Source organism: Schistocerca gregaria, chromosome 1 (genome assembly GCF_023897955.1).
Source record: "Schistocerca gregaria isolate iqSchGreg1 chromosome 1, iqSchGreg1.2, whole genome shotgun sequence".
Lineage (NCBI taxonomy): Eukaryota > Metazoa > Arthropoda > Insecta > Orthoptera > Acrididae > Schistocerca > Schistocerca gregaria.
In genome coordinates this window covers 14106404-14133210 of record NC_064920.1, presented here as the reverse complement: position 1 = coordinate 14133210, position 26807 = coordinate 14106404, and the positions used below count along the sequence as shown (strand labels likewise).

General features: G+C 39.5%; 1 protein-coding gene and 1 long non-coding RNA gene across 6 annotated transcripts in view; one reads left to right on the top strand and one right to left on the bottom strand.

Moving 5' to 3' along the window:
- LOC126326982 (uncharacterized) overlaps positions 1-431 on the top strand; it is a 124540-nt gene extending 124109 nt beyond the window's left edge. For all 3 annotated transcript variants that reach the window (XR_007560970.1, XR_007561021.1, XR_007560922.1), the window contains exon 5: positions 281-431. This is a non-coding gene — a long non-coding RNA (uncharacterized LOC126326982). The remainder of the gene's footprint in view (positions 1-280) is intronic.
- Positions 1-26807, bottom strand: part of LOC126326285 (cilia- and flagella-associated protein 58-like) — a 369658-nt gene that overhangs the window by 266932 nt on the left and 75919 nt on the right. For all 3 annotated transcript variants that reach the window (XM_049995640.1, XM_049995632.1, XM_049995677.1), the window contains exons 5-6: positions 17021-17195; positions 14051-14227 (exon numbers count right to left, since the gene is read on the bottom strand). In XM_049995640.1, the coding sequence (XP_049851597.1) occupies positions 14051-14227; positions 17021-17195 (352 nt within the window). The remainder of the gene's footprint in view (positions 1-14050; positions 14228-17020; positions 17196-26807) is intronic.

The window sequence follows — 26807 nt, the reverse complement described above, 5'->3', positions numbered from 1 at the left end:
CGGGACCTTTGCCTTTCGCGGGCAAGTGCTCTACCATCTGAGCTACCAAAGCACGACTCACGCCGGGTACTCACAGCTTTACTTCTGCCAGTTGAAGTAAGCTTTATCATAGTCAAAAGTGTTTTTTGATTTGTTTAACCTTTAAGCATCGGTGCACAAATCAGCCCCAAACCATTCGACATACAGTTTCCAAAGTTTTTTAAAAAAAATTATGTCATTTGTTTTAGTTATTGAAACACTCTTGACATCAATATTACTTATATGTTTTCATGTGTTGCAGAAGGGCATTCAATAAGAGCAACTGTGTCCAGCGCTGTAGTAAATACTACAGTTTCACCCGATAACAGGTGGGCTGCAGGTCCGAGTCCTTGTAATTATCATCATATTGTTCTTGTTTTAATTTATGATTATATATTGTTAAATAAACAGATTGCGTGAAAAGAAATTTACAATGGTGAGTCCTCCCTTCCACACTTTCATTGTTGTTATTGTTGTTGTTGTTATGGTCTTCAGTCCAGAGACTGGTTTGATGCAGCTCTCCATGCTATACTACCCTGTGCAAGCTTCATCTCCCAGTGCCTACTGCAACCTACGTCCTTCTGAATCTGCTTAGTATATTCCTCTGTTGGTCTCCCTCTACAATTTTTACCCTCCACACTGCCCTCCAACATTAAATTGGTGATCCCTTGATACCTCAGAACATGTCCTACCAAGCGATCTCTTCTTCTAGTCAAGTTGTGCCAAAAATTCCTCCTCTACCCAGTTCTATTCAGTACCTTCTCATTAGCTATGTGATCTACCCATTGAATATACAGCATTCTTCTGTAGCACCACATTTCAAAAGTTTCTTGTGTAAACTATTTATCGTCCAAGTTTCACTTCCATACATGGCTACACTCCATACAAATTCTATCAGAAAACACTTCCTGACACTTAAACTCGATGTTAACAAATTTCTCTTGTTCAGAAATGATTATCTTGCTATTGTGAATCTACATTTCATATCCTTTATACTTCGAGCAACATCAGCAACTCATTTACTACTGTAAGTGTCTCATTTCATAGTCTAATTTCCTCAGGATCACCCGATTTAATTCGACTACATTCCATTATCCTCATCTGGATTTTGTTTATGTTCATCTTATATCTTCTCTTTCTAACAACCCTACCACAACAAAGGTCAAAATTTGAATAATGATTGTGGTGTTGCTCACACTGCTAAATACTGCATTATCGGACAACAACAGTCATGTTATGTGGCAGGTGTCATAGAGCACAGTTAATTGTCATTTCATGTAATAATGAAAAAACTAGGCAATCATCTTTTTGTGTTTCCCACACAGGTCTTGTCGTAAAATCATGGCTCAATCGTTGAAAATCTAAGTGGTTATGATTCCAAGCTTGGATGCAAAGAGGCCTAGGTTTTATTCTGCTATATTCAAAAGTTTTGTAGATGCGCTTCACAAACCATTCTTAAAGATTACACTTTTTCTGGACAAGGGTGACGTAAAAAAAGCAATCAGCACTCTGAATTTAAGTTACACTTCTTTTAATTACAATATCATGTAAACACAAAACATCACTTCACAATACAAAACATACTTGAAAACATCTTCCTCACAGTCACTGTTAAAGTTCACATTTTATAAGCGTCCTACAATACACGTCTTTCCTACATGACGTCCAAGACTTGACCTTCTCAAGGTCCGACTCTCTAACAACTCAACAACTAACTAACTATCGCTTACGCACCCAAAAATATAAACATATTGATGTATCACAAATGGAATCAAATATGAATGTTGTCTCAGAAATATGTTAAGTAGTTAACAGAAATACAGTAGAATATCACTGGTATCGAGAGGTTCAGGTGAGGTACCATAATGGTTACGTAATTCAAGTACCATTACGTCTTCAAGACACTGTTCATTCTGTCCAACTGCTCCTCCAGTTCCTTTGCTGTCTCTGACAGAATTACAATGTCATGGGCAAACCTCTAAGTTTTTGTTTCTTTTCCATGGATTTCAGGGATAGGCTACAAACCTCCCTTCCCAATCATTGCTTCCCTTTCATGCCCCCCCCCCCCCCCCCCCGACTCCTATAACTGACATCTGGTTTCTGTACAAATGGTAAATAGGCTTCCGATCCCTTTATATGACACCTACCATCTTCAGAATTTGAAACAGATTACTCCCGTCAACATTGTCAAAAGCTTTCTCTAAGTTTACAAATGCTAGATACGTAGGTTTGCCTTTCGTTAATCTATTTTCTAAGATAAGTCATACGGTCAGTACTGCGTCATGTGTTTCAACATTTCTACGGAATCCAAACCAATCTTTCCCAAGGTTGGCTTCTACCAGTTTCTCCATTCATCTGTAAAGAATTCATGTCAGTAATTTGTTGCTGTGACTTATTAAACTGCTAGTTCAGTAATTTTCACATATGTTGACACCTGCTTTCTTTTGGGATTGGGGTTATTATATTCTTCTTGAAGTCTGAGGGTATTATGCCTGTCTCATACATCTTGCCAGCTAGATGGTAGAGTTTTGTCAGGGCTGGCTCTCCCAAGGCTGTCAGTAGTTCCAATGGAATGTTGTCTACTCCAGGGGCCTTGTTTTGACTCATGTCTTTCAGTGCTCTGTCAAACTCTTCACACAGTATCATATCTCCCACTTCATCTTCATCTACATCCTCTTCCATTTCCATAATATTGTCCTCAAGTACATCACCCTTGTATAGACCCTCTATATACTCCTTCCACCTTTCTGCTTTCCCTTCTTTGGTTAGAACTGGGTTTACACCTTTCTGCTTTCCCTTATATGGTTAGAACTGGGTTTCCATCTGAGCTCTTGATGTTCATACGAGTGGTTCTTTTCTCTCCAAAGGTCTCTTTAATTTTCCTGTAGGCAGTATCTATCTTACCCCTAGTGAGATAAGCCTCTACATCCTTACATTTTTCTGCTAGCCATCCCTGCTTAGCCATTTTGCACTTCCTATCGATCTCATTTTTGAGATGTTTGTATTCCCTTTTGCCTGCTTCATTAATTGCATTTTTATATTTTCTCCTTTCATCAATTAAATTCAATATTTCTTCTGTTACTCAAGGATTTCTACTAGCCCTTGTCTTTTTACCTACTTGATCCTCTGCTGCCTTCACTACTTCATCCCTCAAAGCTACCCATTCTTCTTCTACTGTATTTCTTTCCCTCATTCCTGTCAATTGTTCCCTTATGCTCTCCCTGAAACTCTGTACAACCTCTGGTTCAGTTTATCCAGGTCCCATCTCCTTAAATTCCCACCGTTTTGCAGTTTCTTCAGTTTTAATGGATCTGGGAGATGTATTATTTTCAACTCAAGTTATCGATACTGAATTTAGTGGGCGAAGTGGTGAATGTTTTTCTCTTATATTTTTGTTGGAATTTTTATAAATTATAATCTACTTATTTTTTATGTTAATTTACTATTGTGTTTAAAAATTGCAATATATTGATTGATATTGGTGGATATGACGAACAATATCAAAGAGACTTATTACAAGTGGAAGTTTGGGTGTCGAGTAGAATATCTTTGAAGCTTGAGTCATTCTTTGTGACTTGTAGAGTCGGCTGTGGTCAGTTTAGACACAGTTGTGGAACAAAGTTGTACTTCCCTGTGAAATAAATCGAAAGTGAATGATGAACTTATGAGTTGTTCGTATTACTTTTTATATCAAGTAGCAGCGCGCAAGCACATCCAGAAAGAAAAATGGTATTAGAAACACCCAAATTGAGACAGACACGTTGAACAGTGGAACTCCTGCATCCAACAAATGGCACTATTGGAATCATACTCATATTAGACAACTGAAGCCACCTGTAGGAATTTAACTATTATATATATACAAAAAAGGTGACTACTTTATTTGAACTATGCCAGGTTTTATTACAAAATAACAATAGTGGAACGACAGTTTCAAGGTCATAACCAATAGATTGTGGTCAGAGTCCACATCTGCCCCTGAAAATGTCTTACAATTTAAAACCTGGTTCCTAAATCTCACCATTATATAATCTATCTGATACCTTTTATTATCTCCAGGGTTCTTCCATGTATACAACCTTCTTTCATGATTCTTAAACCAAGTGTTAGCTATGATTAAGTTGTGTTCTGTGCAAAATTCTACCAAGTGGCTTCCTCTTTCATTTCTTAGCCCCAATCCATATCCACCTACTTCATTTCCTTCTTTCCCTTTTCCTACACATTCCAGTCACCCATGACTATTAAATTTTCATCTCCCTTCACTATCTGAATAATTTCTTTTATTTCATCATACATTTCTTCAATTTCTTCATCATCTGCAGAGCTAGTTGGCATATAAACTTGTACTACTGTAGTAGGTGTGGGCTTCGTATCTATCTTGGCCACAATAATGCATTCACTATTCTGTTTGTAGTAGCTTACCCGCATTCCTATTTTCCTATTCATTATTCAACCTACTCCTGCATTACCCCTATTTGATTTTGTGTTTATAACCCTGTATTCACCTGACCAAAAGTCTTGTTCCTCGTGCCATCGAACTTCACTAATTCCCACTCTATCTAACTTTAACCTATCCATTTCCCTTTTTATATTTTCTAACCTACCTGCCCAATTAAGGGATCTGACATTCCACGCTCCTATCTGTAGAACACCAGTTTTCTTTTTCCTGATAACGATATCCTCTTGAGTAGTCTCCACACGGAGATCCGAATGGGGGACTGTTTTACCTCCGGAATATTTTACCCAAGAGGAGACCATCATCATTTAATCATACAGTAAAGCTGCATGCCCTCGGGAAAAATTATGGCTGTAGTTTCCCCTTGCTTTCAGCCGTTCGCAGTACCAGCACAGCAAGACTATTTTGGTTATTGTTACAAGGCCAGATCAGTCAATCATCCAGACTGTTGCCCTTGAAACTACTGAAAAGGCTGCTGCCCCTCTTCAGGAACCATACGTTTGTCTGGCCTCTCAACAGATACCCCTCCGTTGTGGTTGAACCTACGGTACGGCTATCTGTATCACAGACACACGCAAGCCTCCCCACCAACAGCAAGGTCCATGGTTCATGGGGGGTGTAAGGTCTAATGGTCATATTATTTTTTTTCTAAAACAAAAATGGTCTAGTGGCAAAGCACGTGCTTTGTGACCCAGAGAGTGTGGGATCAAATCCCATTCAGACCACAACCCACAACTTTTTCACAATTAACCGAGACTTCACTTCTTACAGATATTGTAGTGGCCACGGAAGACATGTAATTCAGATTCCACATGAAACTGCAGGTCTTCCTTTTTCTATTAGGTAACTGTAGGCGGTCAGGGACACATAAGTAGCTGCAGTGTCATGTAGTTGAAAGACCTGCAAGAGGCCTACTGTCTACACCAGACTCTTTTGCTCATGCATGTTAGGTTGTTTGCTCTGGGGAAAACCTGGTTTAAACTAAACAAACATAATTTTTAAAAAACTTCATATTGACAGTTCAATTCTTGCACATGTAATGCTGATAAAAGTAGCTACCAAAGAAAATAAAATCATAGCAATGTTTGATGTCACAGACGACTTCCATCAGTGAGGACTTGTAATTTGTTGAAATGAAATATGTCTTGCAGTACTACATTTTATAACAATTCCTGTAGGCCATTCCTTATAATAATATTTGAATGTTTTACATTTGACCATCAGTGAAACAGTTCTTTGTTTATTCCCCATAGTCATCACAAAAATGCAAAATGTCTATTGAATGACAAATCAAACATTTTTCTTGCACCATGCACACTGGACAAAGGAACAATTGTTGCAGTCAGGTCCTTTGCGGTAACCATTAGTTTTATTTAGACAGAGCTGGGATGAAGCCAGAAATGATTCCAGCCATTATTTTGTATATTGCTCTGCATAGCAGTAATACTTGATCAAATTCGTAAAGCGTGGCAAAGAAAACTGGTTGTGTACAAATGACTGGAGCTTAAGAATATTGTTCTATTGATAAACCTGAATAGAGAGAGAGAGGTATTGGAAATTATGTTGTCTGATAATTTCATGAAAAATGCTTTCCACTGTTGAAACAATTCTTTATCTTACTTGTAGTTCTAGATGGAATCCACATGACATCAACAGATTTTTCGTTATCCTCCACAAAAGCAGAGGCATCTAGTGTCCAGACCATGAATCCAACAAAAGCAGTGAATTAGTTTCTGTAGCTGGTAGGAATATGTTTCAAATGAATTGCTGAAATTCATCTTTCTCATTTTTTGAGATTTTTCCAACAAAACAGCCCCTTTTTTTTATTTTTGGTCATAATTTTCCTTGTGGTTGTTTAAGACAGAAACAGCTGTGGAAGCAGTAAACCACTTTACTCATCACTGGTATTATCATATATGAATGTGTCATTGCACTCATTGATTGAGCAATCGACTCTGTCTTTTTTTACCCCAAAATAATAAAGTGCAGTGTGCACGCAGTTCTTTCATGAAACCTGACTGATCAGCATTATAAGCAGCCGTTGCAGGGATAACAGCAAGTTTCATCTTCACATCAGCTCTGAATTTCTCAATAGCATTGTCTATCACTGGCAGCTGCTCAAAACGTTTACCTGACACTGCTTAACTTCAATGATTTTTCCCTCCTTCATTAACTAATGTTTCACTGCATTTTCTTTGTCGCTGAAAGCTGTAGCAGTATGTGTGTGTTCTTTTTTTTTTTTTTTTTTTTTTAGGCTCTGAACCATAATTCACTGAATTGTCACAGTCATTTCATATTTCTTCTGACGAATCCAAAATTCCAAACAAAATGTCAATATTACTTGAAGGAATGGCAAGGAAATCTAGTAACAAATGACACGTATGTACATTCTCAGGAGAAGTATGTGATTTCAGCTGGAAACCAAGTTCATATTTCATCATTGCTGAATTGAGAACATTAACTAGATTCCACATTACCTGTGAAACTGGAAGAAAAAAATGGTACTATCAGCAGGCATGCCTTACAAAAGCACAATAAATATTGATTTAAATAAAATAGAAAGAAACTTCCACATGGGAAAAATATATTAAAAACAAAGATTCCAAGACTTACCAAGCGGGAAAGCGCCGGCAGACAGGCACATGAACAAAACACACAAACACACACACAGAATTACTAGCTTTCGCAACCGATGGTTGCTTCTTCAGGAAGGAGAGGGAAAGACGAAAGGATATGGGTTTTAAGGGAGAGGGTAAGGAGTCATTCCAATCCCGGGAGTGGAAAGACTTCCCTTAGGGGAAAAAAAAGGACAGGTGTACACTCGCACACACACACATATCCATCCGCACATACACAGACACAAGCAGACATATTTAAAGGCAAAGAGTAAGGGCAGAGATGTCAGTCGAGGCGGAAGTACAGAGGCAAAGAAGTTGTAGAAGACAGGTGAGGTATGAGCGGCGGCAACTTGAAATTAGCGGAGGTTGAGGCCTGGCGGATATCGAGAAGAGAGGATATACTGAAGGGCGAGTTCCCATCTCCGGAGTTCGGATAGGTTGGTGTTGGTGGGAAGTATCCAGATAACTCGGACGGTATAACACTGTGCCAAGATGTGCTGGTCGTGCATCAAGGCATGTTTAGCCACAGGGTGATCCTCATTACCAACAAACACTGTCTGCCTGTGTCCATTCATGCGAATGGACAGTTTGTTCACATAGAAAGCGTCACAGTGCAGACAGGTCAGTTGGTAAATCACGTGGGTGCTTTCACACGTGGCTCTCCCTTTGATCGTGTACACCTTCCGGGTTACAGGACTGGAGTAGGTGGTGGCGGGAGGGTGCATAGGACAGGTTTTACACCAGGGGCGGTTGCAAGGGTAGGAGCCAGAGGGTAGGGAAGGTGGTTTGGGGATTTCATAGGGATGAACCAAGAGGTTACGAAGGTTAGGTGGACGACGGAAAGACACTCTTGGTGGAGTGGGGAGGATTTCATGAAGGATGGATCTCATTTCGGGGCAGGATTTTAGGAAGTCGTATCCCTGCTGGAGAGCCACATTCACGGTCTGATCCAGTCCCGGGAAGTACTCTGTCACAAGTGGGGCACTTTTGGGGTCCTTCTGTGAGAGGTTCTGGGTTTGAGGGGATGAGGAAGTGGCTCTGGTTATCTGCTTCTGTACCAGGTTGGGAGGGTAGTTGCGGGATGCGAAAGCTGTTTTCAGGTTGTTGGTGTAATGGTCGAGGGATTCAGGACTGGAGCAGATTCGTTTGCCACGAAGGCCTAGGCTGTAGGGAAGGGACCGTTTGATATGGAATGGGTGGCAGCTGTCATAATGGAGGTACTGTTGCTTGTTGGTGGGTTTGATGTGGACGGATGTGTGCAGCTGGCCATTTGACAGATGGAGGTCAACATCTAGGAAAGTGGTATGGGATTTGGAGTAGGACCAGGTGAATCTGATGGAACCAAAGGAGTTGAGGTTGGAGAGGAAATTCTGGAGTTGTTCTTCACTGTGAGTCCAGATCATGAAGATGTCATCAATAAATCTGTACCAAACTTTGGGTTGGCAGGCTTGGGTAACCAAGAAGGCTTCCTCTAAGCGATCCATAAATAGGTTGGCATACGAGGGGGCCATCCTGGTACCCATGGCTGTTCCCTTTAATTGTTGGTATGTCTGGCCTTCCAAAGTGAAGAAGTTGTGGGTCAGAATGAAGCTGGCTAAGGTGACGAGGAAAGAGGTTTTAGGTAGGGTGGCAGGTGATCGGCGTGAAAGGAAGTGCTCCATTGCAGCGAGGCCCTGGACGTGCGGGATATTCTTGTATAGGGAAGTGGCATCAATGGTTACAAGGATGGTTTCCGGGGGTAACAGACTGGGTACGGATTCCAGGCGTTCGAGAAAGTGGTTGGTGTCTTTGATGAAGGATGGGAGACTGCATGTAATGGGTTGAAGGTGTTGATCTACGTAGGCAGAGATACGTTCTGTGGGGGCTTGGTAACCAGCTACAATGGGGCGGCCAGGATGTTTGGGTTTGTGAATTTTAGGAAGTAGGTAGAAGGTAGGAGTGCGAGGTGTCGGTGGAGTGAGGAGTTTGATGGAGTCAGGTGAAAGGTTTTGTAGGGGGCCTAAGGTTCTGAGGATTCCTTGAAGCTCCGCCTGGACATCAGGAATGGGATTACCTTGACAAACTTTGTATGTAGAGTTGTCTGAAAGCTGACGCAGTCCCTCAGCCACATACTCCCAACGATCAAGTACCACGGTCGTGGAACCCTTGTCAGCCGGAAGAATGATGATGGATCGGTCAGCTCATACCTCACCTGTCTTCTACAACTTCTTTGCCTCTGTACTTCCGCCTCGACTGACATCTCTGCCCTTACTCTTTGCCTTTAAATATGTCTGCTTGTGTCTGTGTATGTGCGGATGGATATGTGTGTGTGTGCGAGTGTACACCTGTCCTTTTTTTTCCCCTAAGGGAAGTCTTTCCACTCCCGGGATTGGAATGACTCCTTACCCTCTCCCTTAAAACCCACATCCTTTCGTCTTTCCCTCTCCTTCCTGAAGAAGCAACCATCGGTTGCGAAAGCTAGTAATTCTGTGTGTGTGTTTGTGTGTTTTGTTCATGTGCCTGTCTGCCGGCGCTTTCCCGCTTGGTAAGTCTTGGAATCTTTGTTTTTAAATATTGATTTAGCTTTATCTGCATTGTCAATACATACCAATAGTGGAAAAAGCAACTGATAATTTGTAATAGATGTTACTTGAGTTAATAGGAACTGTCTACTGTAGTGTCAGAGACACTATCATTGAATAGTAAGCTGAAATGTTCTTTATAAATTATGATTAGGTTGTGTTGTGTTTACTGTTTACAAATGTGCCACTGACTTTTGCTGTGTGTGTTTCTGTAGTTGCGCATGCGCAGTTGCTACAGTGCCAATAGGAGTATACATTTCTACCACTGCCTGGCATGCTATGAATTTGGCAATCCTGAGCAATTTTTTTAAAATGTGTGATATGTGGTGTTTGCTGGTACTGAGGAAAACAATACAGATATCTGTACCGTAGGTGCAACCATAGCAGAGGGGTATCTGTTGTGAAGCCAGACAAAAGTCTGGTTCCTAAAGGGGGCAACAGCCTTGACTGCTCTGGCGTTGTAACATTAACCAAAACGGCCTTGCTGTGCTGGTACTGCAAATGGCTGAAAACAAGGTGAAACTACAGCTGAAATTTTTCCCGAGGGCGTGCAGCTTTACTGTATGATTAAATGATGATGTCTTCCTTTGGATAAAATATTCCAGAGGTAATGTAGTCCCCCATTCGGATCTCCAGCCGGGGACTACTCAGGACATTGTTATCAGGAGAAAGAAAACTGGCGTTCTACAGATCGGAGCGTGGAATGTCAGATCCCTTACTTGGGCAGGTAGGTTAGAAAATTTAAAAAGGGAAATGGATAGGTTAAAGTTAGATAGAGTGGGAATTAGTGAAGTTCGATGGCACGAGGAACAAGACTTTTGGTCAGGTGAATACAGGGTTAGAAACACAAAATCAAATAGGGGTAATGCAGGAGTAGGTTTAATAATGAATAAAAAAAAATAGGAATGTGGGTAAGCTACTACAAACAGAATAGTGAATGCATTATTGTGGCAAAGACAGACACGAAGCCCATGCCTACTACAGTAGTACAAGCTTATATGCCAACAACCTCCGCAGATGATGAAAACATTGAAGAAATGTATGATGAGATAAAATATATTATTCAGATAGTGAAGGGAGACGAAAATTTAATAGTCATGGGTGACTAGAATTTGATAGAAGGAAAAGTAGAAGGTGAATATGGAATGAGGGTAAGGAATGAAAGAGGGTGCCGCCTGGTAGAATTCTGCACAGAGCATAACTTAATCATAGCATACACTTGGTTCACGAATCATGAAAGAATGCTGTATACATGGAAGAGGCCTGGAGACACTGGAAGGTTTCAGATAGATTATATAATGGTAAGACAGATGCTTAGGAACCAGGTTTTAAATTGTAAGACATTTCATAGGGGCAGAGGTGGACTCAGACCACAACCTATTAGGTATGAATTGAAGATTAAAACTGAAGAAACTGCATAAAGGTGGGAATTAAAGGAGATGGGACTTGGATAAACTGAAAGAACCAGAGATCACAGAGAGTTTGAGTCAGCATTAGGGAACAGCTAACAAGAACAGAGGAAAGAAATAATGTAGAAGAATAATGGGTAGCTTTGAGAGATGAAATGTCTCAAAAATGAGATCGACAGGAAGTGCAAAATGGCTAAGCAGTGAATGCAAATGTGAGGATGTAGAGGCATATATCACTATGGGTAAGGTAGATACTGCCTACAGGAAAATTAAAGAGACCTTTGGGGAAAAAAAGGGAACCACTTGGATGAATACCAAGAGCTCAGACGAAAACCCAGTTCTAAGCAAAGAAGGGAAAGTAGAGAGGTGGAAGGAGTATATAGAGGGTCTATACAAGAGAGATGTACTTAAGGACAATATTATGGAAATGGAAGAGGATGTAGATGAAGATGAAATGGGAGATATGATACTATGTGAGGAGTTTGATAGAGCACTGAAAGACCTAAGTCGAAACAAGGCCCTAGGAGTAGACAACATTCCATTAGAAATACTGATAGCCTTGGGGGAGCCAGCGCTGACAAAACCCTACCATCTAGTTGGCAAGATGTATGTGTATTCAAGAAGAATATAATAACTCCAATCCCAAAAGAAAGCAGGTGTCAACATATGTGAAAATTACTGAACACTCAGTTTAATAAGTCACAGCAGCATAATACTGACACAAATTCTTTACAGATGAATGGAGAAACTGGTAGAAGCTGACCTTGGGAAAGATCAGTTTGGATTGCATAGAAATGTTGGAACACGTGAGGCAGTACTGACTCTATGACTTATCTTAGAAAATAGATTAAGGAAAGGCAAACCGTATCTAGCATTTGTAGACTTGGATAAAGCTTTTGGCAACATTGACTGGAATACTCTCTTTCAAATTTTGAAGGTGGCAGGGGTAAAATACAGGGAGCAAAAGGCTATTTACAATTTGTACAGAAACCAGATGGGTGTTATAAGAGTCGAGGGGCATGAAAGGGAAGCAGTGATTGGGAAGGGAGTGAGACAGGGTTGTAGCCTATCCCCAATGTTATTCAATATGTATACTGAGCAAGCAGTAAAGGAAACAAAAGAAAAATTCAGAGTAGGAATTAAAATTCATGGAGAAGAAATACAAACTTTGAAGTTTGCCAATGACACTGTTATTCTGTCAGAGACAGTAAAGGATCTGGAAGAGCAGCTTAATGGAATGGACAGTGTCTTGAAGGGGTTGGTATAAGATGAACATCAACAAAAGCAAAATGAGGGTAATTGAATGTAGTCAAATTAAATCGGGTGATGCTGCGGGAATTAGATTAGAAAATGAGACGCTTAAAGTAGTAAATGAGTTTTGCTATTTGGGGAGCAAAATAACTGATGATGGTCGAAGTAGAGAGACTATAAAATGTAGACTGGTAATGGAAAGGAAAGCATTTGTGTAGAAGAAAAATTTGTTAACACCGAGTATATAAGTGGCAGGAAGTCGTTTCTGAAAGTATTTGTATGGTGTGAAGTCATGTATGGAAGTGAAACATAGACAATAAATAGTTTAGACAAGAAGAGAATAGCTTTTGAAATATGGTGCTGCAAAAGAATGCTGAAGATTAGATGGGTGGATCACATAACTAATGAGGAGGTACTGAATAGAATTGGGGGGAAGGGAGAATTGTGACACAACTTGACTAGAAGATGGGGTCAGTTGGTAGAACACGTTCAGAGACATCAAGGGATCACCAATTTATTATTTCAGGGCATCGTGGAGCATATAAATTGTAGAGGGAGACCAACAGATGAATACACTAAGCAGATTCAGAAGAATGAAGGTTGCAGTAGGTACTGGGAAATGAAGCAGCTTGCACAGGATAGAGTAGCATGAAGAACTGCATCAAACCAGTCTCTGGACAAAGACCACAACAACAACATATTGCAGAAACCAGATTTTTGCATTTCACTGTCTTTGTCTTTTATTTCAGTGATTTGTTGATAATGTGCATGTGTGGGACACGGAATATCCACATGAACTTCTGGAACACATTCACGATTCACCTAAAATTAAAATCTATTATGCCATGTCCTCTTCAAAAGTTAATGGACCATTTTTCTTTGTGGAGAAAACTGGACATAACACAGCAACAGCTTATTCCACAAAGACAGTGGAGACTTCATTTTGTAACTAGATGCTACTCCACCATACTTTCTTTCTGATATTCATGATTACTCAGCACTGTATTGGACACACATTCCATACTGACTCTCCTCTTCTCCAGTGTCCCCCATGATGATGTGACATTAACACCATGTGATTTCATCTTATGGGGTTATGTCAAAGATAATGTGTTTCTGCTTCCACTGCCTGTTAATTTGGAAAAGTTGCAAGGAAGGATAATTAATGCAGTCAGTGATATCGACTCTGATATGTTGGGATGTGTATGTTAAGAGTTCAACTGTTGTACAGACATTTGCCACCTCACTAATGGTGCCCGTATTCAGCACCTGTAATGTCAATTAAAAACTTGGAGAGATACTCTGTCCATTGATGTGTGTCTAATTTCTGCATGTCTTGCAGTTTTCATGTAGTTATCTTCTCAAACCCCACAGGTAATTAGGAACAACCCTGTATTTTCAATTTTATGAGGCTAACATTCTGATTCCCCATTATCCTTGAATCTCATACCACAAATGCTTGAAAATTAGCAGATGGTACAAACCTTTTTTGAGTAGTTCATATTCCAAATTTGAGAAAATCAAAGAAATTGTGGAAAAATAGAAGAAACTTATTGAAATAACCAGAGATAAACAAATGATGAACAAAGTGATAAAACAGCAACAATGAAGATAAAGAAGTATTTGTGGGTCCAGAAAAAGGAAGCTGGAGTGGGGACAAGACACTTTAGTCTAATCCATGAAATGAAGAAAAAGACAAACGCTACATAAGATGGATTAATCACAGCATTTCAGTACCTTCTCTTCACATAAGGTTATCTGAAGTTTCTCCTCACGATTCTGTGTTTGTTTCAGGTTTAAAGACAAGGCTGAATTCTCCTTTTCCTTGGTTTCCACTTCTGCTTTCATATCTTTCAGATCTTGTTCCATGCGGTCTCGGATTCTCTGTTGCTTGCTTGCTTCTGACACGTGGCCCTGTTCATGAAGAAAAGAAAAAGGTTTTGAAAAAATAATTTTGATCAATTTACAGAAAATTATTTAAAACTCAATCATTATTGCACAATGTTTCTATGCTAGTGTCTTCCATACACAAGTTTTGCAACCAGATATTGGCAAGAGACGATATTTGAAGGGTACTGGGAAATTTAATGGTAACCCACAATAGGTGAGTTGAGATATTCAATTGTAAAAGTTTAAAAAAATATTTCATACATAAGATATTAATATTTTATCATTTGTGCTACAAACTTTGAGTTAATAATGTTCAGAATTCTATCTTTTCCTAGCTGTGGCGAACATATTACGTAGCATACCATTGTTTTCCTGCAACAAACACAGGACAGCTGAAAATCCTCACATTTCATCTTCAGATGCATCTATATACTCATCCTCATTTGTAAATATCTTCTCGGTTTTTATTTCTTTGTATAATTTGTGATAAATAGATGGTATCCAATTCAGTACAGATATGAGGTCTTGTTTATTCTTCGAATCAATTGGAACAGACCCAGAATACTTCTTTTGAAGACTTGTTCCTTCTATTCGTAGGGCAACCTCATTTGGGTAAACTGACCTCCTGTCAGTCTTCCCCATGAAATGTATTTGATACGAACAATATTCCTAGCTCATCTGCACTGAGAAGGAACTGTACAGAATCTTGCAATAACGCCTTATGCCCTTCTGTTGAGGTATTCTTTTGACTAAATGTAGGTTTTGTGTCAGTGATGCATACAAAGTCTTCTGACAACATAACATGGGCACAAACTGGTCATGTTTGGCCACACTTCAAGTTGTCCACACAGTCTTGAGGGGCACACACAAACTGCACATGTCAGCAAAAATACTGCTCCACAACAGCAAAATCTCTATCACTTGGCAACGTGGAATGTCCAGGAAGTGGGAAGTGGTGCTCAATGGTGGAAAATCTTCCTTTTGCTATAAGCAGCATCCAAACAAACACAATGTTCCAGTTTTTGTTTTGCCCAGAGCAGTTGTCTGAAATTGCAATCAAACTTATTCCCCCGCATATTGTGATTAAAATACTACAGCAAGCAGCTGCCTATTTGCTCTCAACCCCTTGATGCTACTGTTTCATCCCAAAGAAAGAAATGACCTGGTGACGAATTACAGGGATAAATGCTGAATCTTACAGAACATTGGACCTGTAGAGAGTTTAGGAGTGGGCAATGCCTATTGTAGATCAGAAGTTATTAAATGGTTGTCTTTATCAAAAACTGCCTTCTCTGTTAGAGATTTTATATTATCTTGACCAGCCTAGGCTTTTCTGAGATGTAACTCCTTCTGTATGTTTATTTCCCTTCATCTTTCTGGCTCGTTTTTTTCCTTCTACCAGTTGAATTTCATTTGGATCACCTGTTGGGGAAGTATCTGATATTGGTGGTTTGAATGAAATATTGTAATCTTGAATGAAAATGCGACGATACTTATCAAAATATACAGTCTTTGCTTTGATATAAGGGCAGCATTCATCTTTATAATGGTTGTAGCAACTTTGTATGGAATATTACATCGACACATAGAATTTTTCACCATTATCTTTTCTTCTGTAGTGACTTTTGTATTTTGGAATACCTTCTATATGTTTTTTGACTAATTGCGCATCTTCCTCTGAGTAGGCATGTGTTTGCCTCTTCTATCTTCTGGTGGAGTAGTAGCCACTGTTCACATTTTGGATTGCATGTTTTCTACTCTGCCTCTGTTGTGTTGCAAACCATGTATGCTTAAAAATGCAACTTTACAGACGTAAGTGGTTCTGTCATCTTTTATAACACTGTATCATACAGTGTTGTTATGCCTGCTAATTTCATTGCCTGTATATCTTCTTTTTATGGATTCTAGCTGCTTGGAACTAAACAAATAAGCATTTTGTCTATTGAAGTCCCCATTGTTAAAGAATGACTTGTTTATAATCTGTATAAGCTTCTCCGCGATCCATTCAAAACGCTTTTTAGAATACCTTCTTTTGTAGTACATTCAAGTCCACTATTCCTTGTAAGTTTCTATTGTTGTTGTTTGTTCACTAGGTTTTTTTTTCTTTTTCTCGATGTTTTCATTGTGGCATCTTTATTCTCAGGACCAGTTCTGTTATGATTCTCTTCACTCCACTAAAAAAAAAAAAAAATGTATGCATAGTGTAATATTAAAAAGTGCTGTGAACCAATAAAATGGTAACCTCATCAATGTTACGATGAATAAAATGGTAGCCCACAAATACAAGAATATTTCTTTTTGTAAACATCCCATGATTTACAGATGACAATGTAGTTGCAGGAAAAGATGTGTTAGCTCTATCTTCGTATCAAGATCTTGTAAAAAACGTTGAATATGGAAATAAAATACATAACCTAACTAGCTAGCATGAAGATAATGGTAACCAGCAAATAACAACATTATGCGGAAAACAAAACTTACTTGATTGCAGTAGAATTAATATAAGTAGAATCTCCATCTCCTCATTTAAATTGAAATCTGGATCATTAATGTTATCATCAAAACAGTCAGAATCACTGGAATCACCACATGTGGGTTCCCACAGAAACAAATCAACATTGTGCTGCCATCTGTCATTGATGAGATGAACATGTTACACCACCTGGCATAGATCAGGGTTACCATTGTCTTACTGTACTCAGTTTGAAAAATTCAAATTTGAGGGTTACCAATTTCTTTCCCCATACCCTACATGTGTACTGCCTACAAAAGTAATGTAATGTTGAATGGAAACTACTTTATATCTCTAAAATGCACCTCCACTTCTTGAGTCAGCTCACTAATTCGTGCGTCAGCTGCAGACATTTCCTTTTCCAGCTCCGCTTGGTAATTCAGTGTGTTTGCCAATCTTTCCTTTATGACTGACAAATCGTTCAATAGCTTCTCTCTTTCTTTCATAAGACCTTCTTTACTCTTCGCAGCAGGACCAGACCTGCCACAATTCCATTCAGTTCAGTTGTTTGTTTGTCCCACAGAATGAGTCTGTACACAATTTACACAATACATGCAGTGGAGGCCAATGTTGGTACAATACAGTTATACACATTTTTAAACTAAATGAGCAATGAAAGGTTATTAGAAAATAACCTTCCCTAGTGTCATAAAAAGTTGGCTGTAGACATTTAATGGTATTCACATATCAGCCGTTCAGCTACTTCTGAACATGCTCACCATCATACCACATCAGCCCAAAAGGTTTTGAGTCTGGATTACTAAAAATTAGAGAAAAGTTAAGATAGTGGTTTTAATACTTTAGGTGTTCTACTTAGTCTCCCCCATTCTCCTCTCTCAGGACTCTTTGGATGGACAATGTTTGTGAGATACTTCTCGTACCATGCTGTTGAGAACTATATAGATGTCTGTGAAAATCAAATTTATAGACAAACTACCAGTCCCAAAGCAACGGCCTTGCTGCTGTGGATACACCAGTTCCCATCAGATCACCAAAGTTACGTGCTGTCAGGTGTGGCCGGCACTTGGATGGGTGATCATCCGGCCACCATGTGCTGTTGCCATTTTTCAGGGTGCACTCAGCCTCGTGATGCCAATTGAGGAGCTACTCAACCGAATAGTAGCGGCTCCAGTCAAAGAAAACCATCGTAACGACCTGGAGAGTGGTGTGCTGACCACATTCCCCTCCTATTTGCATCCTTATCTGGGGATGACACGGCAGTTGGATGGTCCCGATGGGCCACTTGTGGCCTGGAGACGGAGTGCTTTTTACCAGTCCCAAAGATCTGAATTATGAAAAAACAGTGTACTCATTTCCTGATATGGAATATTAATTAATATTTAAGATTATATTTATTATTAATGTTAATTAACAAAATTTCCACATATAGGCCTGTGGAAATACTGTCTTTCTAAAGTTTGTAATTAATGTGAAACTGAACAGATACTAAATGCACCACACACACACACACACACACACACACACACACACACACACACACACAATTATGACCTGTTCCAACACTTCATGGTTCTCATTATCATCATTTCCATTGTGCACATTCTGTGGCTTGAGGTTCAGATAAAACTACCAATACACATGCGATTACAATGCATTACAACTACGTACATGATGTACACATTAAATTACTGTGTGTATCCTACATAACAACTGAGCAGTGCAGAGCAGCAAAATTATACTTTGTGCTGTGGGCCCATGTGGAAATGAATATCATCAGAGAAATCTGACAGACAGCTTTTTGTGAATATTAATGTATACTGTGTGGGGTTACAGATATAGATAAAGCTGGTTCACCGTAAGTTTAACACACGTCAGAAGCATCAATACATCCTAAAATCTCAATCGATGGCAGTGTCGCTTCAGGCCCTTGTGGTTCTCAGTGCTTCAGTTTATATATTGCAGTGACTCTTAAGTCTGCCACCTGGGATGGAAAACAGTATGAGTCTGTAGCTCTTCACCACTGTAAAACACTGAGAAGACTGAATTTTCTTCAGGTGCATGGAAATATAGAAATAAATGGGAGTGTGACAAACAATACAAAATGTATATTCAAACATTTTAAATGCAACTACTGCAGTAAATTGGTCAATAGGTTGTTCTCTAAGCATTATCACAAATCGCAAAATTTTATCTCTTCCAAGTATCCTACAAAATGGAACACTTCACTGTCCGATAATAATATTGAGCACTTTTGCTAGCAGTTCCAGAAGAAACCATGAATACAGACGTCATTGTTAATGCAAGTTGATGTTATGATCATGTGCCACCATCAGTGAGAGAATGTTAAACCAAAAATGACAGTTATTTGTAGATTAGTTTGGATTTGGTAAACATTTCACTACGTTATGCTACGTGTTTTCCACTAAGATGGAAAAAGTGCAGTATCATTTGGCATTTAGGTTTTGATTCAGGATGAAAAAACATATAAGGAGATAAAAGTGGAATTGTATGCTATTTATTGACCCTCCTCCACCGATGATAAAAGGAAAGTGCAGTATGTCCTAGATGAAAGTGGTCTCACATACATATTACATACATTCAGTCATAGAAAAACATCATTTTATTTAAAATCATTCTTTTAAATACAGGGTGTCCCACTCAAACCTCCCCGATTGCAAGGACCCAGAAGAGAAAACCAACGGAGGAAAAGACAATGAAAAATGCACCACATTGAAGAGCATCTCAAACAATTTATATTCCCCAATTTATATTTCCATGTCAGAAGTGCGAAGTATCATCTCCAGAGTGCAGCACAGTCACATGGAGTGAAAATGGCAACTCCACAGCAACCGCTCACAAGCAGTAGTGTGGTTTCCATAAACAAAATCGCCGATTACTGTGCAAAGAAATTATTGTCGTGTGTATGAATGTGATCCACCTGATGTGAAAACAATTAAGGAATGGTATAGGAAGTTTCTGGCAACAGGAAGTGTTCTGAAACATTCTGACGTTGCTCATTATGGTGTTTCAGAAGAGACAGTGAAGGACATCAGACAAACGTTTCTCAGAAGCCCACGTAAGTTAATTCGTCAAGTATCTAGGCAACTTGATGTACCCCAATCAACATTGCATCGCATAGTTCACAAACAACTTCGTATGTGTGCTTAAGAAGTGCAAATTCTGCTACATCTGACACTGAATGACAAACCATGCCAACAAAAATTTACTGCAGATATGCTGCAGCATATTGATCTGGATGCCAGCTTTCTGGAAAGATGTTTATTCTCAGAAGAGGCAACCTTTCACCTATCAGGAAGGGTTAATGGGCAAATTGTTCGGATTTGGGATTCACAAAATCCGCACGTTCTCATTGAATGTGTTCATGATAGCCCTAAACTAAATGTCTGGTGCAGGCTAATGCACAACAGGATTGTCGGACCATTTTTTTTTGTGGAACAAACAGTGAATGGGTCAGTGTATCTGGACATGTTGGAGCAGTTTGTGTACCCTCAGATACGAGACTTGGAACCCAACATCATTTTTCAACAAGGTGGAACTCCGTCGCGTTGGGCAATGGCTGTTCGCAAGTTCCTGGATAGGAAATTCCCTAATCATTGGATCGGAGGACCCATTGCCTCGCCACCATGTTCACCCAACACATTATGTTGTTTGATTTCTTCATGTGGGGATTAGTGAAGGACAGAGTGTATACTACCAAAGTATATGACATTCCTATGTTGCAACATAGTATCACTAATGTGATTGCAACAATAAACAGAGGAAATGTTACAAATAACTTGCCAAGAAATCGAATATAGATTCGATATTTTTTGTGCAACAAATGGTTCACATGTAGAGGTGTATTGATGATAAATAAATAAATTCTTTGAGATGCTCTACAATGTGGTGCATATCTCATTGTCGTATCTACTGTGGTTTTCTTTCCTGGAACTTTGAAATTAGGAAGGTTTGAGTGGGGCAGGCTGTATTACAATTAATTTAAAAATTACACCTTATGTTGAAAATGGTCATTTTTTTCTTTTTTTGAGTTGGCCTATCATTTTTGGGCTTCTTTCCTACACTTTCCCAGTAAATATCCCCAAAGATAAAAAATCACAAGGTGTAGTCAAGAAAATGAGATGGACACAAACCTTTGCTTTTTGTGTGTTCCTCTGTGGAGGCTTCACAGATATGAAAGATTAAAGCAATGCTGGCCAAATACCTCTATCTTGCAGGAAGAAGCAGCACAGCCTTTCATGTTCCTTTAACTGAAGGTATTTAATTGGGTGGATAAAAAATGTACTCACCAACTGGCAGCAGAACACACACATAAAAGACTGTTGTGATTGGCAAGCATTCTGAGCTGTGGCTCCTTCTTCAGCCAGAAGGGTTGAAGGAGAAGAAAGAAGGGTCAGTAGAAGGACATTACCCAGTTATTGTCTGAGAACTACTATTTCTGTATAGAAATTTTTAAGTAATTTTTAATGTTTTTATTAGTATAAATTATTTCATATTATGTTCAAGCCACTGTAATCAAATGTTAATAGCTACTTGAATTTCATGCAGTCAAAAGTTCAGCTTCTCAAGTTCAGCATTCTTGGAAACAATAAATTGTAATACAGTGGGAAAAAAAACTTTAGGTATAAGCTCTCGAACAATTAATGACAAACAAGATATTTAAATGGTTAAAAGTGTATTGAATTGATAACTGACTACCAGAAAATCTGCACCAAAACTGCAGTTATTTTGTTACAATGAGGAATTTGATCCCCAATGTAAGGGTTTTTGGTGGACCTGTAGCCGTTCACATGACTGGAAAGGTGAAACCAAGAATTGTCACTCATAAAATACAGTGGAGGGTAACATTCACCATTGACAGTTTTTTAAGCAACACTTGTCCTCCTTTTCTTAATCAGCTGCAAGTAACGCCTGAACATATGATATGTGGTATGATTTCATGCGTGAGGACTTAAAAGTCATTCCACAATTAACACCTGTCCGTCGAAAAAGCCACCCGACAGATTTTTTCGGGCTACCAGTAATTTTCTGCAAAATGTTTGCAACTGCTTCAAGAGTTTGAATTGGTAGCTTATGGTTAGGCTTTGGTTAGTGGTATTGCCATTGGACAACCATTTTGTTATCAACTTCTAAACACTATATTTTTCAGGAAAACTGGAGTTTGGGAATCGTTCATGACATATTTCACATGTCTTATGACAAATTTATTTTAGCCTGGAGATCTCTGAGATCAGGCTGCCTTTGTTTCTCAGCTTTACATATTTGTTTAAGATGTCTAGGTCAGGAGAAACCCTAACTTCTAATCTAGACATCTTAAGCCAGTCCAACACAAATAAAACAGATGTTGTAAGTTTTCATCAGTCCAGCAAATCACCACACAGAGCTTTTGAAGTTTATTTTGAAGGGTACAAACTTCATCATGAGATGCATCCAAAATACTTAGAGATTACCTTAGACAGAACACTTTCTTTTAAGGAGCACTTGACACCTAAATCTGCTAAGTTCCAAAGAAGAAATAACATTCTTCATAAGTTCTGTCTCAGTAGTTGGGGATTGTCAGCACTGTTTGAATACTGGCAATCGAACTGGTCTACTTGACAGCAGAGAACTGTGTGTCTGTCTGACTCAACAGTCCATATGTAGAGAGATCAATGTACTACTTAATGAATCATGCACATTGTTAAGAGGAGCAATACAACCTGCTCACACATACTGGTTACCTATCTTGAGTCCCTCCTGATACCAGCTGGGAGAATGCACTACTACATAAATACCATGAGACTCTTGATAACACCTAGCTTAGAAAATTGAGTGATGAGCTTTCTGTGGTGTGATAAAGATTCAGATCAAGACATCCCAATCTACGATCTTGCTGAGGATGAATTCAGTGCCACTGATGAGTACAAATCCTTCTGGCAACAAAACAGCCCTCCATAATCCATGAAACTGCTCTGCATCAAGGAGAAATGCCTGGATTTGAATAGCCCTGGGCAATATGCACTACTATGAATTGCACCCAAATGGGCAACACAGATATGCAGATGTAGAGAGGGAGTCAGGTCATCCTAGCCTGGTTGATAAACAGTTGCTGGAAGGTATGATTTTGATTATGCAGGTAGGAGGAGCTCCACCCCACATTTGCTACACATTTGAAAGATCTCTTGTACTCATTGTTTGGTGAGGATCACTTGCTGAACGACACGTCTGACATGCTCAGCCTTCTAGGTACCCAGACCTCCATCTGTTACCAGTTGTGGGGTTACCAAGTCTACTGTGATTATGTGACCTGACTAGGGTTGCTACAAAAACAACATTCGACAGCAATTTTTTACCGTAACTACTGACATGTTGCACAGTGCTGTTCACAGAATTGTCCCTCGACTACACATCCTGCTGATTAATGATGGCCAACATGTTGAGAATTTGTTATAAGGAATATAGTCTTTGCTAAAAATCATTTGTTATGATCATTATTGCTTTTGTATCATATGAAGCACCATATGTTGGTCATTTTGTGAACTTGTTTCTGGCTTCAATAAAACCCCATGGCATCTGAAGCGTGCGAGTCAATTTTTATCTCTCTACCTACATTATTCTGTGAAGTATCATTTCCTCACTAATTCTACGGTGGTTGGGAGAGGGAAGCTCCTAGTTTCTTATCAATTCTCTTAATTTTCAGCATCCTTCCATAACATTGCATCTGAAACATTTTGACTCCTTTTCCAGTTTTCAAACACAAAAGTAGTTTGGGAAGGAAGTTCCGTTTCGATTTTTCTCCACGGCACTGCTACGATTGCAGTTCTGCTGGAGCGCAGTAGTATGTCCAATACAAGCAGAATGAAATGACACATTTTGAGCTCTCTCTGGGTTGTGTGTCATTCTTAGTGATATTTTATAATGGCATCATCGGTCTAAAATCCCACTGCGTGTGAACCGAATTCTTCGAAGCATTTTCTGAATGTTAAGAATGTTAAACCAAGTGACATTCATCGACAAACCTGTTAGGCTTACAGGGGATGAAACTTAGATTACTTATGAGACCCGTGAAATGAAACAGCAATCGATGGAATGGAGGTGCACTTCGTTCGCGTGAAAGGTTAAACCCAAGCAACTCTTGACACCATGAAAAGGAATGTTCACCGTGTTTTGGGACAGACAAGGCATTTGACTGACCAATTTTTTACCATGACGTGAAACAATCAATAAGGATATTTATCGGGAGATGCTTAAGAAATTGCACCGCACAATACGAAACAAGCGCAAAGGAACTATCTCAAAAGATGTGGGTTTCATTGACAACAACGCCCGACCATACACTGTGAATGTAACAAAGCAACTTCTCCAGAGCTTTGGCTGGGACATTTTTGGCCATCCTCCATTCAGTTAACACCTCTCTTCTAGCAATTTTCATTTCTTTCAGCATCTTCAGTCGTTCCTTGCTGATAAGTGCTTCAACAATGATGATGCAATAAAAGAACACATTAGAGCACATGGTTGATAACACAGGTGTCAACATTCTATGATGAAGGAATATATAAATGTATAATACACTATGAGAAATGCCTGTAAAATTATGGGGGTTATATTGAAAAGTAGTGTAGATGTTATAGATTTCTGTGAAATGAATTGCTTTCTTTATTTGTATTCAATTCCTTTTTTATTACCAAATGGAAAAAACTTTTCGAACCACCCTCGTATTCCAAAATTTACATCCTTGCAGTGCTGAGCTCCAGGTGCGTATCCTTCTCAGATCATGGCCTTTGTTTGATATTAGAAGATTTCTTTCAGTGAGGATGTCCACTTCTTCCATGTTATATTGAAGCAGTACTGAAGCTGCTCATACCTTTAGTTTATTGTTAATTGTGGTGCTATGTGGTTGTGCTAGCATACAGATATGACAGTTCAATTAACATGTGAATAGGGCACAAAAAAATAGAATTGCAAAATAACATGAAGCATCCACATCAGGAACAGACAAGCAATCTACAATCTCAGCATGAATAATTTTATTAGTGCCTCATGGCACAGTCCACACGTTTATAAGAAGGGTAGTGGTAGTGATCCACAAAACTATATTGTCCAATCTCGTAGACTATTCTGAGCTCAAACAATAATCTTGAACAGCATGATCTCCTCAATGCCAACCAGCGTGGAGCACCTTTTCCCTCACTCATATTTCCTGAATAATTCATTCATCTGTAAAGATAGGGCAATCTCTAGAGGAAACAGTGTGGTCGCCCATACAGTTGATACAATGAAGGATAGAGGTGGACAATCATCCTTATGGGCATCCCTGCCACAAATAACACATTTGGTCATATTGGAACATGACTGGCTGGTATGATTAAACTGTTGACACTGATAGCAATGCATAGGGCTGGGGATGTAAGGGCAAACTGAAACGATCTCTTACCCGCTTTAATGTTGGATGGAAGTTGAACTCTGTCAAATGTCAAGAAGAGTGTACAGGTCAGTACCAATTTTTTTCAAGCCGTTTCATGACGCGATGTATGGTCACTACGCCCTGATCAGACAAGTAATTTTGAATGTCCTCAATGGATAATCCGTCAAGTGATCTTGTATAAACCACCCTGTCAGGTGAGTTAACGTGCGGTGCGCTTCCACCCGGACAGGGATGATGTGTAGCAGGTGTAGTTCAAAGCAATGTTTGTGCCTGGAGGGCACTGTCTGTTTCTAACAACAAGGTGCCATTTTGTAACTGGGAACAAGACTTGACACAGCCTGTAATTGTATCAAAACCTCTCTGAATAATGAAAGGGTTGACTGTGGAGAAGTCTTGACCTCTGTCAGGCTGAGAAACGACTAGGAACATTGGCATGATGGAACAATTGTCCGTGGCTGAGACTGATCAAACTTTGTCTTGTGGGCAGAAGTTATAGAAGTAGAGGAAACCATCGCAAAAGTATCCCCATGATTACCAGCATCTGCGATGGCACATTCCTTCCTAGTGGGAGTCCTCTCTGAGGGCACTCCCACTTTAGGTGATTGTCCACACCTCAGGTCACACCTCCTGAGAAACGGACAGAGGGACCAATCGGCACCTTCAGGAGGTACCAGCTCCCTGGGCCTGGCATTTACCTTGGCGTACATATGTGTCCTACTTGTCTACCCCGGGTGGGCGATTATGCGTTACCTTGTCACCGGCTATGTGTGGAAATGCATGGGCCAGCCTTCAGCCATGCACAGGGAGGAAAGAAAGAGAAAGGGAGGAACAAAGAAATGGAAAGAAGAGAAGAGGCCTTAAACACTGCAGCGGAGAAGAAGGGTATGAGAAGAATTAAGGAAAAGAGAAGGATGAAGTGGGGACAGAGACTTTCCACTACAGAGAAAAAAGAAGAGAAACCACATCTTACAGTCATAAGAGTCTGTCTCCAGACATAGGCACAAAACAAGATAAAAAATTTAGTAATTTAATAATAGTGGGAGATTTTAATGCCCAAGTTGACTTCTCTCTTTGCTGTTGTTGTAGTTGTGGTCTTCAGTCATGAGACTGGTTTGATGCAGCTCTCCATGCTACTCTATCCTGTGCAAGCTTCTTCATCTCCCAGTACTTACTGCAACCTACATCCTTCTGAATCTGCTTAGTGTATTCATCTCTTGGTCTCCCGCTAAGGTTTTAACCCTCCACACTGCCCTCCAATGTTAAATTTGTGATCCCTTGATGCCTCAGAACATGTCCTACCAACTGGTCCCTTCTTCTCGTCAAGTTGTGCCACAAACTCCTCTTCTCCCCAATTCTATTCAATACCTCTTCATTAGTTATGTGATCTACCCATCTAATCTTCAGCATTCTTCTGTAGCACCACATTTCGAAAGCTTCTATTCTCTTCTTGTCCGAGCTATTTATCATCCATGTTTCACTTCCATTCATGGCTACACTCCATACAAATACTTTCAGAAAAGATTTCCTTGCTATTGCCAGTCTACATTTTATATCTTCTCTACTTTGACCATCATCTGTTATTTAGCTCCCCAAATAGCAAAACTCCTTTACTACTTTAAGTGTCTCATTTCCTAATCTAATTCCCTCAGCATCACCTGACTTAATGCGACTACATTCCATTATCCTCGTTTTACTTTTGTTGATGTTCA